We start from the raw sequence: 16,195 nt of genomic DNA on the forward strand, positions 1-16,195 counted from the left end.
GTGTCTGATCCACTCAGACCAGCACAACACACACTAACACACCACCACCACGTCAGTGTCACTGCAGTGCTGAGAATGATCCACCACCCAAATAGTACCTGCTCTGTGAGGGTCCATGGGGGTCCTGACCACTGAAGAACAGGGTAACAAAGTATGCAGAGAAACAGATGGACTACAGTCTGTAACTGTAGAACTACAAAGTGCACCTATATAGTAAGTGGAGCTGATAAAATGGACAGTGAGTGTAGAAACAAGGAGGTGGTTTTAAAGAAGTGCTGGTTGGTGTATGTTTCTATATAAAGGATCTATAAACGCTCTATGGGAAATATTGTTATTACAAACAGGTACTTCCCTTTCGCTCAGCTGGCTATGCGATGCACCTGGTCTTTACCCAGTTACTGGCCCTATTTAGTGCCTATTTTGTTCCTTTGTGAATTTTGTATGCGCAGGGTTCTTTACATCCACATGGCCTTCTGACCGCTCAGCCTGAAACGTCATAACCAAAGGAATTTTTCCTTCATGTCTCTGCAGGTGTTCCGGATATTAGGCTCATGTTTCGGATAATCGTTATATTGATAAAGGTCACCAGGAAGCTTAATTGGACTTGTGAAAACTAGCAAGCACAATTGGACTTGTGAGAATATTGTTTCGCTCTGATTTTCTCAGCAAATATTAGAAAAAAAATTTACACTGCCTGATTATGAATAATATCCTTTTACTGTAAAATTAAACTCAAGGCACATTTATGAGTTGCATGATACATAAAACAACATGCACTCATCTGTGATACAGTAAATTGGAATTCATATGTTACAGCACAAAAAAGGAAAATCCTGTGCGTCGTCATCATAACATTCAATATTTAATTTATAGGAGCAACTGAATCAAAATCACAAACAATTGGAGCTCATAACAGTACAGGTTATTAATTACAGGACGGTGTATTAATACTATTGCTGATTACAGAACAGTAATGCTAGCTGTGAAACTACAAAACCTTCTGCATTTATGATGAAAATCTAAATCATATTTTTGGAGCAATGTGCGAGCCAGACTGAAACACTCCTTATAACATCAGGCTGAATGGGTAAATATATGTAAATGCTTTGATTTTTGTGACACATCATAAAAACAACAAAGAGATCACCGTTAATCTGTTTAATTTCCAGCCAAAGCATCCACTCAGTGCAATTTGGTCCTCAGTGTCAGGAAAAGCAGAAAACATTTGTATATGTAACAGAAAATTACTCAGAAGCCTCAACTCTAATCTCAGCTGCGTTCAGTGGTCAGTGAGTCACTCTTTACCTTTATTCCGGCTTCCGTTCTTTTCAGGAGACTCACTTTCAGCTCCTCAAAGAATCTGCAGACACACCTCCAAAGTTCAGTCTTAGAAGCTGGTTGATCATTTTCTGAAGTAATCAAACACATTCAGTGGTGTTGAGGTCTGGAATCTGGAGTGGTCAGCTGAATTATTATTGAATATCAACAAAACAAGAACAAACAGAATAAAACAGCATTTTTCTGCATCAGGGGTTCCCAAACTTTTGCATCTAGTGGTCCACACAAACAACCACAGCGATGATTAACTGATTATTATTTGATTGTTGAGGTTCATTGGTTCCAAAATTCAAACGTCCCCTGAGGGCAGATCAGAATGTTATTACGATATTTTCATTTAATAATAAAAATGGATGCAGTTGAGTTTGTTTGATTGACTTCAGGTGGTGATTGTGAACAAGTTTTAGAGAAGAAAGGTCTTGGTGGTCTTGACTACAACACTGCCCATAGCGCTGAGTCGTCGTCTCACAGTGGAAGGATGGACAGAAACACCTGTGGATGTTTTCAGATCTGAAGCAGCTTGATTTTCTCCTCTCTCTCAGAGATGAAAGCTTTAAGTGCTGTTTATCTGATGGGGGCAGTTTTGGTGTCTCCCAGGTCTTCCAGGTGGTTGTTAGGAGCCTCATTTTCTCTGTAGCACTTAATTTTTTTGAACTTCAGTTTTGGAAACAGAATTTTTTCCACTCATTTTCCTTTAACTTTCTCCTTCTGTATAAATAGTGGATTATCCTACATCTAATCTCCTCACAAATAACTTCTGAAAATGTCCAACTTGTACTTCAGAGCTTTTGGAAATCAACCGCTTCGACTCCCAGAGAGTGCGACTGATGCTAACTGTGTTGTGATGGATGTATTGGTATCGTTTCTTATTTAGTTACAGTGAAGAGTTTTGTTTACAAGATAAAACAGTATTGTGTTCCAAAACTGTGAACATCCACTGTGTATGGTTGTTTTGGAGGAGGTGTTTCCTTTTACAGTAAAAGAACTCTGAATCCTGAATGTTAGTGTGACACTTGGGGAAAAATTGAGCAGAAGGTAATAAGCCCCGAGTCCGATGTTGTTTTGGAAGGATTCGGAGCTGAGGATCGGAATGCTTGAGATAAGAAGAACAGAGAAGAAGAGGTTTTCGCTCCCGTGTGTGTGTGTGTGTGTGTGTGTGTGTGTGTGTGTGTGTATGAATGACTGAGTCTGTATTCTGCTGAGAGGTAGTGCAGCGTGTTGTGCTCTCTGATAAAGTGAACATGAGGCTGCAGTCTCATCACCTGAATGGAAAACTCTGAATGGAGTGTTTGGCTTTGGCTCCCGACAAGAGTCATTTTAAAAAGGGTCATTTAAATATGGATATTATCTGGATATGAATCATAATTACCGCAGCCACTGTAATGATTTCTCTAACCTGGTCGACGGTTTCTCTGGTTACCTTTTAATAAATACGGGCCATTAGCGCGACCCAGTCCACCCCTTCATACGAAAAAAGGGTGTTTCGTACCATTATGCACTGTAATTGAAGCAACTTATATATAATCTTATAATAATATCTCTCTCTCTCTCTCTCTCTCTCTCTCTCTCTACATTATTTTTTCCCTTCTTTTTTCCTTCTCTTTCTTTATTTTTTTTCTTTTTTCTCTCATTTTCTCTTTTCTTTCTCACTCCCCCCTCTTTTGTTCTTTCTCCCTTTCTTTATTTCTCTCATTTTCTCTTTTTCCTCACTTTCGTCTTTCTTTTTTTTTTGCCTGTTCTACTTTTCTGTCCCTCTCACTGTCTCTCTACTTCTGACTTTCCTCTCTCTGTCCCTTTTTCTGTCTTTCGCTCTTCCTTTTCACTGTTTTTCTTTCCTTCTCCTTCTTTTTGTCCTTTTCTTTCTTTTTTCCTTCCTCTTTCCCCTCTTTCTCTCACTCTTCGTTCTCTCTGCCCCTCTAATTTTCTCCATCTGTTACCTGCTCTTTGTTTTTCTTTCTTTTTTTCCTCTTTGTCTTTTTATTGCTCTCTCTCATTCTCAATCTGTCTTTCTTACTCTTTTTTTTCTTTCTTTTACTCTCTCCTCTCTCTCTGTCTCTTTCTGTCTCTCTCTCTTTGTCTTTGTCTGTCTGCCTCTCTTTTTCCCTCTCTTCCTCAACCCCAATCCTTTCTTTCTCAGTGACCGCTTGGCTCTGAGGCAGGTGCGGTCCATCGTGCAGCACCTGGGTCTGACCACCAGTACGTGTGATGACAGTATCCTGGTGAAGGAGGTGTGCACTGTGGTGGCCCGCAGAGCCGCCCAGCTATGTGGTGCTGGACTCGCAGCGGTGGTCGACAAAATCCGGAAGAACCGTGACCTCCAGCAGCTCTCCATCACGGTGGGAGTGGACGGCACACTCTATAAACTCCACCCACAGTAAGTGTCTTGGGGTCATTTTGTAGTGGAGACACATTACACTGTGAAATGTATCCCCCTAAACCCTAGGCTTATTATTAAAGGGGAATTCCACCAATTTTTTCAAAATTTCAATCTGACTAAGCTAAAACATATTTTTAAAAATCCATTCATGGTGGATGGGTAGATGTAGGGTAAGCCCCCCCCCCCCTTTTTTTATTCTTTTTCAGCTGTTTTACTATCAGTAACATTTCATATAAAAACTCAGACACGTGTAGGTTATCTGGTGGTTTTGGATGGCTAATAAAATGGTCATATTTATGTTGTCATCACATCCCCTGGTTCCTATCAGCACCACTGTAAAGAAGTCAAACTTACACCGTTTCACATCAAACCACTCTGAATGCCTTTGTTTACATCTCAGTGAGTGAAATATGCAGAAATTTAGAAATATCAGTGGCATTCCCCTTTCAGTCTTTCATATCGAGAGTTTTTACTCATTAACTTTGTAGTTATGAGAGTGATGAATTAACAGTCCTTAGAGTTCAAGCGGTTGATTTCACACTTCCGCAGACACACCAGCTATTCCCTTTATACCGTCTTTATTCTAGCTGAAATGCTCCTCCTGTGCTGTGGTGTCATTTTAATTTCTCAGAAGAACAAAGTTTTGGAGTTTTGCTTGTGAGAAACCATTTAAGTTTTCTGCTAATTTACTGCGTCTACAATTGGCTTGCGTTTAGAACTCTCCTGATTCTTCAGATCATTATCGGTTCATAATTAAAGGCACTTTGATATAATTTAATTTCACAATTTTCCACGTACACAAACTCAGGTAACGTAAGGTTGAGTTTGGTTCAGAGAACCACTAGTTTTCTGCTAATGAATTAATCTTTCTCCTGAACCTACAGACCTTAATCAGTAATGTTGCGCCGATACTGTGCCGATACTGTACCGATACTGTATCGGTATCGGCACCAATACTGGCACTTAAACGCAGTATCGGTATCAGTGATCGGATACCGATACATATGACCGATACCACAAAGCAGTTTTTGACGTGAGCATGCGTGCCAGTAGACTGAACGTAACAACACATTGGCGGTGTGGGGCGACAAGCAGCAGGAAAAATGCTCATGGCAGAACCTGTAACGGCAGTTTTTGGTGTGAAAAACACGCTAAAGGAGTCGCTTACCTGAACGGCTGAGCTGCTTCTTTCAGTAATCACTCCTCTGCCGCTGTGTGGTCACTCACAGTCTGAGTTAATGTTTTTGAGAGAGCGGACGGAACCACAGGACTCTCAGCCTAATGATAGGACTCTTAGCCTTCAGCCTCAATTTATCCTGTAGCATAGCAGCCTGCTGTGCGTCCACTGGCCCCGACTGGAAATTCCATGCTATTTCCTCCTTTGGTCAGCTGTATTACTCAGCAGCGGGGTCTTGTGGCCCGTCGCTTCAACCAAGACAGAAAAACGCTCTCGTCATGGTTGCTTGGCAACGATACCATCCTCTAAAGGAACTACGTTTCTTGGCGGAATAGTTGTTTATGTAGATTATTATTAATAATAACTTTTTATAAAAGCAATAAGCCACTCTGCTGCGTGTTGTGCCTAAGAACACCCTTCCCGTGATAAAATCGCAGTAACACACGGCCTCTCGTGGCTTATTGCTATTGATATTAAATACTAAATATATACAGTAAATAAACGAAAGTAAGTATTATTAAGCATCTAATAAATATAATCCGACGCGTTAATGCCGTCTAGCCAAGCTCAGTTGTGACGCAGAACAGATTTTACTAAGATAAAATATTGTAAAAATGTAATTGTATAAATATCAGGACTTACAGGTGAGTTAGATTAGAAAGACTAGGTATCGATACTTTGTATCGGCCAGTAATAAAGGATCAGGTATTGGTATTGCAAGGTAAAAAGTGGTATCGGTGCATCTCTAGTAATCAGTTCATAATAAAGGCTGTGCAGTATGTAGATTTATGGCTGTAATTGAGCTGAAATCCGGGCATGTCTGCTGCCAGAGGAGCTGAGAGTGCGAGTGGGACTGTAGCAGTGAAGGACCATGAAGGGCAAACAAATTGAAAGTTGTAGGCAGAATTTTATACATGTTGCATGAGGAAAACAAGTAAAAGGTCTTTCAAATGTATCCTAAAAGCTACAGGGAGCAGCACCGTTCTCTAAAAATAGTGGTGCTGTGAGCTCTCTCTTTCTTTTTTGTCAGGATTCATGCAGCTGCATTTGTACAAGTCATAGGGGGTGTATTGCTTTATTTTGGAGCTCAGTAAACAGAGCAATATCCAGTGCTGCTCAGAAACAGGGAAGTGCTGTCCTTTTGAAAACAACTACAGGAGCCTCATTTTAGGCTGTTAACTCAGTGGTGGTTTGTCTCGGAGTCTCTGCATCTGTATGTATCGACCTGATTGTACGTTTTTAGTGAAGATTACGCTGCTCTACAGGCCCAACCAGCCACAGCTTGCATTTAATAATCCTATCCTCTGAAGTGTGTGGATCAGCAGTGTGAAATAATCTGTTAAGTTTGTTTGTTCCTTGTGAGCTCACCTTTTGGGTTTTTTCCACTGTAAAATGTACCAGAACCTTCTGCAGCATCACACTGGAGCTGGGCTTTTTCCGTTGGCCGTCTGTCCAGTACTGAAGGTTCCAGTTATATGGTTTTTGGTACCTGTTTTTTAGTATTAATGCTCTGTATGTAGTCTGCTAAGGTGACATAAGCTAGTTGGGAAGTTAATGCTATTAGAATTCATACTGTCCTCTACCAAATGAATGTCTCACACTCAGCTAGGGGTGGGATAAAATATCGATACAGCGATATATCATATCGCTTTCTTTTGCTAGAAGTTATCAATACACTGCGGACTCCCCCTCCAATTTGATTTACCAGATTCACTACCTCATGGCTCCACATGGTGGCGCTAATCAAATGAATAGTGTAAAACTGCGGTGAAGAGAAAGAAACTCACAGGGTAGAAATGGTGGACAATGGTGGGGGTGGGGGGACAAATCAGACAGGCACCGTCCTCTTTTAAGTCGAAGTTCTGGGCCCAGTTCAGCTTTTACAGCATTGAAGGGACAAATAAAATAGATAAAGACGCTGCGATTTGCAAGAACTGTCTCATTAATTACAGACTGTAGTCCATCTGTTTCTCTGCAGACTTTGTTCGCCTCCTTTTACCCTGTTCTTCAGTGTTCAGGACCCCTATGGACCCTCACAGACCAGGTACTATTTGGGTGGTGGATCATTCTCAGCACTGCAGTAACACTGACGTGGTGGTGGTGTGTTAGTGTGTGTTGTGCTGGTACGAGTGGATCAGACACAGCAGTGCTGCTGGCATTTTTAAACACTATGTCCACTCACTGTCCACTCTATTAGACACTCCTACCCTGTCAGTCCACCTTGTAGATGTAAAGTCAGAGACGATAGCTCATCTGCTGCTGCACAGTTTGTGTTGGTCATCCTCTAGTCCTTCATCAGTGGTCACAGGACGCTGCCCACAAGACACTGTTGACCAAATATTTTTGGTTGGTAGACTATTCTCAGTCCAGCAGCGACACTGAGGTGTTTAAAAACTCCAGCAGTACTGCTGTGTCTGATCCACTCAGACCAGCGCAACACACACTAACACACCACCACCACGTCAGTGTTACTGCAGTGCTGAGAATGATCCACTGCCCAAATAGTACCTGCTCTGTGAGGGTCCATGGGGGTCCTGACCACTGAAGAACAGGGTAAAAGCGGGCTAACAAAGTATCAGAGAAACAGATGGACTACAGTCTGTAACTGTAGAACTACAAAGTGCACCTATATAGTAAGTGGAGCTGATAAAATGGACAATGAGTGTAGAAACAAGGAGGTGGTCATATATATATATATATATAAGCCATTTTCTTAAGCTAACTGGCAATCTAAACTTCTCTTGCAGTCGTTTTTGATTTGCAACCACATTTAGTCTGCTGGCAAGGTGCCAAGAGAACTAATCGAGTCAATACTTTTTCCAATTATGTGTAAAAAAGTACTGTCTTGTTATGTTTTGCAGTCGGCTGCGGGCGTCTTTCGCTCAGATAATGAACATTGTTCTGCTCACTCTGCTTCATTATACTGAACCGTTAATGACAGATCTCAGCCACACAGTTCAGTCTTGCTAAATTGAATCATCACAAGTCACTCTGCATAAACGTTGCCTATTTGAAGTCTTTGGCCTTCAGCAAAGTGTTTCCTTCAAGAAAAACCATCATTTTTAATTTAGCCCTTTAACTTATTTATGTCCAGTAACTTAATGTAGTATTATGAGGGTGAAATGTCACAGAATGTATGATTGGCCTAAAGCACATGTGTCAGGCTCCAGTCCTTGCGGGCCTCATTAAACACACTTGATTCAGCTCATCAGCTAATTAGCAAGGCCTTCATGAACTGAATTTGGAGCGTTAGATACAAGTAAACACTTGTCTCCACAGCACTTTGGCCTGGAAGGTGCCCAGTTTGACATGCCTGGTCTAAAGTTATGAAATATTGTGTAGTTATAGTTCAGATGAACATCTATCTGTAGTATGATCAGTTTGAAAAATATCTTCAGATCTTTGCTCAGTTTAGCTTTCAGGCAAGCTCGTAGAACATATGGACCAAAGGAAAAAGAAATAGCAGTAATATTAGCCTAATGAAGCGATGAGCTGTTCGCTGACCGTTGTTTTACACCACTCTCAGGCTGTGAGGTTTTAGGAGACTGGTCAGGTAACTGGGAAAACAACGGAAATGGTGTCAGAAGTTGAGCACCCTTTATTCCTCCCGTTTACATCCTTCTTAAAGGCGGCTCCTCCTGCTGCTGACCAATCACATGCAGGTCTCCTCCCACAGATCTGTAATTAACATGAGAAGAAGACGACAAACACTAAACAGAGAAAAATGAAGTCACACATTATGACCCGTAGTGTTGTAACAGTGAGTTAATACTGAAGGGGAATTTCATAGATTTTTCAAAATTTCAGTATAACTATGTTGTAGAGATGTAAAGAAAAGCATTCAGAGTGGTTTGATGTGAAATGGTTTATTGTAGATGTCCGCAACACAAACATAGCCATTTTATTTGTTCTACAAGGTGACTGGTGAGCTGGTATGTTTTCATAAGCATTGTTGATAATCAAAGAAAAGTGGTAAATATGAAAAAAATGTTTACAATGCCCTGCATGTGCCTCCGCTATAAATATCCATCCATCCATCATCTATCCTTCTGGGTCGCGGTGGGGTGCTGGAGCCTATCCCAGCTGTCATTGGGCGGAAGGCAGGATACACCCTGGACAGGTCGCCAGTCCATCGCAGGGCAGACAAACAGACATACACATTCACTCACACCTAGGGGCAATTCAGCACGTCCAATCAGCCTGACTGCATGTTTTTGGACTGTGGGAGGAAACCGGAGTACCCGGAGGAAACCCACGCAGACATGGGGAGAACAGGCAAACTCCACACAGAAATGACCCTGGTCACCCAGCTGGGACGCTATAAATATGAATGGATTTCAAAAAAAAAAAAGGTTTAGGCAGAAAGCTTCTCAGAGCTGTCATCAGGCAGTGAATGCATAACCATTTCATGTAGTAACTTTCTGTGAGGGAGCTTTTAGAGGTGGACGTCTGGTTCCTATCACCACCACTGTGAACAATCCTGACTCTAAGTTTCTCTGGAACGGAGCGTTTCACACCAAACCCCTCTGAATGACTCTGTTTACATCGTAATAACTTAATTAATGTACTTGCACAGCAATTTTGAAAAATCAGCTATAGAAGTGAGGAATGGCAGTCTGGACCCACCTGTTCATAAATGTCCAGCCATTGAATGTAGTGTGAAATTAGAGTGGGCGAAAAATATAGCACAGTAATTAAACTTTCACAACACATAATTTGCATTTCTGAGGTTTGATAAACAGACATTGAAGAACCAACATTACACAATGAAAAACTTTGAATGTAATTGGTTTTATTTAACATTTCATATACTGCGCTGTATGAAGTCCAGTCAAACAGGTCTGATTATGCCCTCTTTGTAAGGAAACATATGACTGGTCAGCTTTTTGTGATGTTAATGTGACAAAATTTATACATCTAAAATAAATATTGGGTCTCATTTTATTTGGATAGTCCACTATAGTCCCCTATAGATTCTCTACAGATGTTCAAACTATCTGTTGAAACTCTGATTCTAAACAGTGGTGGGGTTAGGGTTAAGATCTGGACCAGTGTGAGGGCTGGGTTCAGGTTTTGGGTTGAGGTTAGGGTTAGGATTAGATCCAGGTGTAGAGTTTAGAAAATAATGGTCAGTTTAGTAGATATTTAGTTGAATGTAACTTGATACTAAATAAAGTATCTACGAAGCATCTAAAGTGGACTGTCCAAATAAAGTGTTCCCAAATATTGTTGTATTGCCCGCAGAAGCGTCACCTGACTGTCTTTCTCTCTCCAGTTTCTCCACCGTCATGAAGGAAACCCTGCGGGATCTGGCGCCCCAGTGCGACGTCACTCTGGTCCAATCAGAAGACGGCAGCGGGAAGGGCGCCGCCCTCATCACAGCCGTGGCCTGTCGGTTGAGAGATGGCAAAAAGTAGCGCGAGTGGACCGAAAGGATGAATAAGGGATGGGAATCAAAAGGGAAAAGAAGAAGAAAGAAAAGAAGGGAAAGAAACGTCCTTCCAGAGATTTATGTTGTCCCGTAATGTTACTGTTAATCAGTTTTTTTTCTTGTCTGAAATTCTGTTTATTTTGCCTACTTTTACATTACTTACTCCTCGTTTGATATTGAGCGAGAGGGTTATTTATATGGGGTTTGTAAGTGTAGTGAGAGAGAAGGAGAGGGCTGTGTTGTTGAATCCCCTTGTTGCTAATTTATTTTTGCTATGTTATGAAGTTTACTCTAGCAACACAAAGAGCCACAAGAGAATTTATTGAGCTGTTGAACTTGTAGGTGGATGTTGTTATTTTATTATTTTTTTTTGCTTACTTGTCTAAATATAGAAGCAAATGTAACGCAGGAATCAGGGTCTTTAGGCGAGTTTTCAAAGCGTTACACCTTACTGATAACCCCTAAAACCCTTCAAAGGGTCCAGACTTTTCATTCCTCACCCTTACAACTCCATAAGTTACTCAATAGTTTAATTGTAATTAGTGTGTATTAAGCCTTACGAAAATAACGAAGCAATAATTCTGCTGTTTAAGGGGTCAGCGGAGGACCTAATCTAAATTAGCAATATGAACTGACATCAGTATTCCTCCTGTTAGGGCTGTATTCCAGCTTCAGCTCTGCTCCTGGTGACCACCAGCAGAGTGTTTAGATGTTGTTCAGGCTCTTAAAAATAAAAGTTCCTGATTAGTTCTTGGCTTGGATGTATGATTCTAGGAAAAACATATTTAAATAGTTTCAACTTTTTAAATGGTTCTTCTCAGCATCTCATCTCATTTACAAAAATGAGTCTTTGAAGAACTAGCCATTGAAAGGTTTGTAGCCCTCGGGGACCCCCTGGTGGTCCGTGTTGGATTCGCATCGATCGTCTAGGGTTCCTGAGGACAGATTTGAGAACCGCGGCTTTAGTGAACCAAAAGTGTTTTTTCTAGGGCATCACTCGGGAAGAACCCTTCTTGGCACCTCTGTTTTTAAGAGTGTAGCTGGATAAGACTCCTAGAGTTTAAACTAGAACACGGCCTGATTGTTTTATAGGCTTTAAATACTCTGTTTGATGAAAGATTAATCATTTTTATATCAAAACCGAGAGCAATTTTCAAACCGCAATTTTTATTCTGGCCTGTCTAAAGTTTTAAGTGAGGAAATCCAACCTAATAACACAGAGCTGGTCAACTGACTGTAAATGAGTTAGACCAATCCAAGGCATCCAAACCTCCGTGTGCTGTGACATGACGACCACAACCAACTGGCAGTCAGGCACATGTTCAGTGTTCAATCCTCAAGACTGTGTGTTGGAACAGATGCGCTGGATGCCATCAAAATGCGAACCTATGCTTTTTTGGCACTTGGGCGCAATGAAACACCATAGAGAGCCAGTCAAATCCCACCCACCCACTTTCTACAGCTTTCTAAACTATATTTTAAAGCAATAATTTTTCATTGGTGTGAAAAAAACTCATTGGTGTGGTAGTTTCAGAGCAGCTCCTGCGCTGTACTAACGATGTGCTGGAAGAGGCTCTTCTCTGATACAGCGACAAAAACCTCTGATTGTGATTTTGTCACAATAAACAGATCTACTCTTTGTGCAAAACCTGTTTAAACCTGCTGTGAAACTGTTTAATTAGAGAAGATGGGGAGAAAATAAAGGTGATGCTACTGCCTGAAGTGTTTACATGACAAAGCTGGTACTGAATTACTGTCTTACGCATTTAAAACGATTTGTCAAATTTGTGCTTCCATCGCATTTATCATAACTTTTGCACTAAGAATCGTACATAATGGAATGGCTTTGGTGCATTCAGTTAAACAAGCGTTTTAAAATATTTTCTGTATATTAACAATAACTATAAAAGCATTTTCAGACATTTTACGTCAGGCTAAAATTTTTGAGGTCTAGAAAAAGGCGAAGCTTCTGTGTACCAAATAGAGAGGCGAATGCCAACGTAATAAACCAGCAATCGAGTGTTCAAATTATGTGGGGCAAGTAAAGCTTCCAAAGCAGGGCTGAGCACTCCTGTCTTATTCAGTGAGTGTGGAAAATGGCAAAACCAAGCAATAAATAGCACTCTTTCTCCCAGATGAGGTATAATGATAGACTTTGGACTTCTCTACAAGAATCCCTGAAATGCCTTGATGTTCTCCGCTGACGGACTAGCCTGATAAAACCATCCTGAGCCAAGCTTTCGCTTTACTTTGCTCTCCGCATTCAGTCTGGCGTCAACCCAACGGGGAGCCGTTTGTTTTTGGCCAGCCAGAGTCTGCAAGTGAATTAAGTGGACGTTTCAATTGATGAGAACATATGAAACAAATAAAAAGCTTAGAAAGTGAAGGAGAAGCCATGTCAGTGGTTGAAACTGTCATTAATGCCACCTCCTGTTTGCACTAATGCTTCACAATTGCACTACTGGCACAATGCCAGCCTACGTCTATCTCCAGCGCTCCTCCTGGAGAGATTAGTTCCTACCTGCAGCCAACATGCTGCCCCTCCCCCTTGCCTACACCAGTCCAGCCAATCCAGTCTGAATCAGATCGCAGATTAGGACTAAATTTTACAGTAGAAAGACTCCATCAACACTGAGAACCTAAAGTTAGCGCAACTCCACTGAGGACTTTTTAATCAGGCCGGGTTTGAGAACATGGCTCCAGCCTACACTCCTAAAAAAGATGGTTCTCACAGGGTTCTTTAGTAAAGCTATATAGAACCATGATTAAAGAGTTCTTTGCATTGTTAAAGCGCTCTTCAGATGGATGGAGAACGTGCTATGGATAGTTCTATATAGAACATTTCTGAAAAGGGTTCTATGTAGCACCCAAAAGGGTTCTTCTATTATTACATGCTTGACGTCGTAACAATAGAACCCTTTTTGGTGCTATACAGAACCATAAACACATTCTCCATCAATCTGAAGAGCCCCTATAACGATGCAAAGCACACTTTAATCATGCAAAGGCTTCTTTCAATGTTCAAGGTTCTATATAGAACCATTTTCTATAATAAAGAACCCTTGAAGAACCATCTTTTTTAAGAGTGTAGGCTTTGACTGTGGTTTCTAACCTTAACTCTGTCTGCTGCATCTGTCATTTACAGTTGATCAGCACACGGTAATTTTGACATACTTCCCTGTACGTAGCTTCAGCCCCTGAACACCGACTCCTACTGTAAGTAGTGATTCAGAGAAATGAAAGTGAAACTGAAATTCAGAACATAATCAGCCAAAAGCCAAAACTGTAATTTGAGTTTGTTTTTTTTTTTTTTAAATCGGTCCTCTTTATAGGATAAAACTGATCTGACAATAAGTACAAAAAAAACGAAAGTATTACAATACAGACCAAAATCCAGCGTCCTCAACAACAGTGAGCAGTTGATCATCCAAGGCCGTGAATTCCATCATTTGTTTTGTCATATTTTGGCTCTTTGTTTGTCGTTTATGAATTTTTTAATAATGTCCTTTTCGCTTTGGTTGTTTAGCTACATTCTGTTTGACCTGGATGTCAGATTCCCAAGTGGTATCAAACCTGTAGAAGAGGAGTTGGAGAACTTCTTGGGTGTTGCATCTCCTTAATATGAAAGAATGAAAAGAGATTATGAATCGCTTTACTAATCTCAGTTCCAAATGGCTGAAATTTTCCCTCTTGATCTGCTGCCACAAACAAAAAAACAGCGATTTTATTACTGTTTCTCATTTCCAGTTTCATTAGCTAAGTGTTAGATGTTGACATGTCATTGGAGACCTATGAATCTCATGTTTTGGTTGGGTTTTTTTTGGCCTTTTCTCTTTTGAATGAAAACCAAATTGCTAATTTTGACCATTTTTGGCTGAAAATGTCGAGTGGCTGAAATTTCAATGCGTCCCTGATTATAATTTTGTTTCAGTGATGAAATTAAAACGATTATCTGTGGTAATTGACCCTTTACCACAGCTGCGGCTGATAGATTAGGTTGAGAAACGCTGGAGTTCTCCTATAATTCGGGTCCATCTAAGCCACTCTGTCAGGTGACACAGGTGAAACTCATCTTAGATAACCTGGGGGTGTCATTTCTCCGTAGGAGCAGTATTTGACTTCAGATCGTTATGCCTTTTCCACAGATGATCATACAGCCGCTCTCTTACCCCGACACTCTGAATAACTCCTGGATAAAACCCAATGAATGAAGGACTTCTATTCAAACGACTAAGTACCTCTTCAGTACTGCCCCCGAGAGATTATGTCGTTATTTGATTACTGATCAACTGTTTTTTTGTTTTTTTTTTTTCTTTTCAAAATCAGTGGATTGCTTTCCATGTATCTTCTGTGATCTACATGCACTTACATATACAACCAGGCTAAACACCAGCAGATACAGTACTGTGCAAAAGTCAGAGACCACCCTTCATTCATTTAATTTCCAGTAAATCTGCTGGGTTATTTTCCCACACCTCCAAAGTTCAGTCTTAGAAGCTGGTTGATCTGGTTGGTCTGGACTCTGGGGTGGTCAGTCCATTGTTCAGCTTCTTTATCTGATGTGTCCGTCTCCTTTTCCCAGTGAGGTTCTTCTTAACAGCTACACATCCTTTCAGACCCACAGCGCTGAGTCGTCTTCTCACAGTGGAAGGATGGACAGAAACACCTGTGGATGTTTTCAGATCTGAAGCAGCTTGATTTTCTCCTCTCTCTCAGAGATGAAAGCTTTAAGTGCTGTTTATCTGATGGGGGGACAGTTTTGGTGTCTACCAGGTCTTCCAGGTGGTTGTTAGGCGGTCTGACTTTTGCACAGTACTGCATACCTTTAGTTGAAGGAAAAGGGCTTATTTTCATAGAAAGACATGAAGTGCATTGTTTATATGATCTTATGATTGTGGCAGCAGCACTGTAATGAAACAAACCCTTGTAGCTAATGGAGTGTCTCTCGGTTCAACCCAGCACACTCTACATCTGTGTTTTCCTGCTATATGACCGTATTCAGCTCAAGGAGGACACTGATTTCTCTACTCAACCTGTTTCAACAAATTATCAATGCAGATGGACTGACACTGAGAAGCTCGAAGCTAATGCATGCTGGAGATTGAGGTTTGTGTAACCTGAGTGCCTTCAGCCTGTTCGTCCTGCTGTACAGAGCACCTTCTCTGCATGGAAAACCTTGTACCTGTATTTTTTTAACCATTTCAGTTTAACACAATATTTTTGAACTCTCCTGGTAGTTTGTTGCTTTTATTTATTAAATCAGTCAAGGCCTTAAGTTAATGATCTCTCTATACGCAAAAGTACCGCTTTATTGATTGAACAAATAAAACTTATGGGTTGTCTCTACTTGCAGGTATCGATATCTCTCATGAAAAGTTACTTGTGCCATTTTTTATTTATTATGGGATGTATTTAAGGGACATACTGTTCAGATTTTTCCCTTTTAGCTGGTTCACTGCAGACGGAATGAAATGGATTTTTAAAAGCTCATAATTGGCTCCCAGACAAAATAATGGAATATATCTTCAGAATAACCCACATAATAATGTGCCGCTGCCACGAGAAACATGAAAAACATCCCACCAAGGCAGCATCAAAAGCCCAAAAGAATAGTTAATAAATATTAAGTGACGTTTCTAAATTGCTGTTGCTACACCATTGCTAAGTGGGTGCTATGGTATGTGGTAAGAGGGGTGTTTACTGAGTGGTTGTTAGGGTGCCAAGCGGTTGCTAGGTGTTGTTGAAAATAAATGAGTCTACGAAGGATGACGATGAACGAAGGATGAAAACACATAGAGGGGTGTTGGTCAGTATGGCTGTGGGTCAGAGCTTGGTTACCTGCCCTGAGTGAGTACATGCAGTTTAGTGACTG

The 16,195-nt window shown here is 40.9% G+C and overlaps 1 protein-coding gene across 2 annotated transcripts in view; it reads left to right on the forward strand.

Annotated features, from left to right (window-relative positions):
- Nucleotides 1-12,709, forward strand: part of hk2 (hexokinase 2) — an 89,317-nt gene extending 76,608 nt beyond the window's left edge. For both annotated transcript variants that reach the window (XM_036598047.1, XM_036598048.1), the window contains 2 exons: nt 3,476-3,712; nt 10,168-12,709. In XM_036598047.1, the coding sequence (XP_036453940.1) occupies nt 3,476-3,712; nt 10,168-10,309 (379 nt within the window). In that variant the 3' untranslated portion in view covers nt 10,310-12,709. The remainder of the gene's footprint in view (nt 1-3,475; nt 3,713-10,167) is intronic.
- The last annotated feature ends 3,486 nt before the right edge of the window (nt 12,710-16,195 follow it).

The sequence above is a fragment of the Colossoma macropomum genome, unplaced genomic scaffold (genome assembly GCF_904425465.1).
Source record: "Colossoma macropomum unplaced genomic scaffold, Colossoma_macropomum, whole genome shotgun sequence".
Taxonomy (NCBI): Eukaryota; Metazoa; Chordata; class Actinopteri; order Characiformes; family Serrasalmidae; genus Colossoma; species Colossoma macropomum.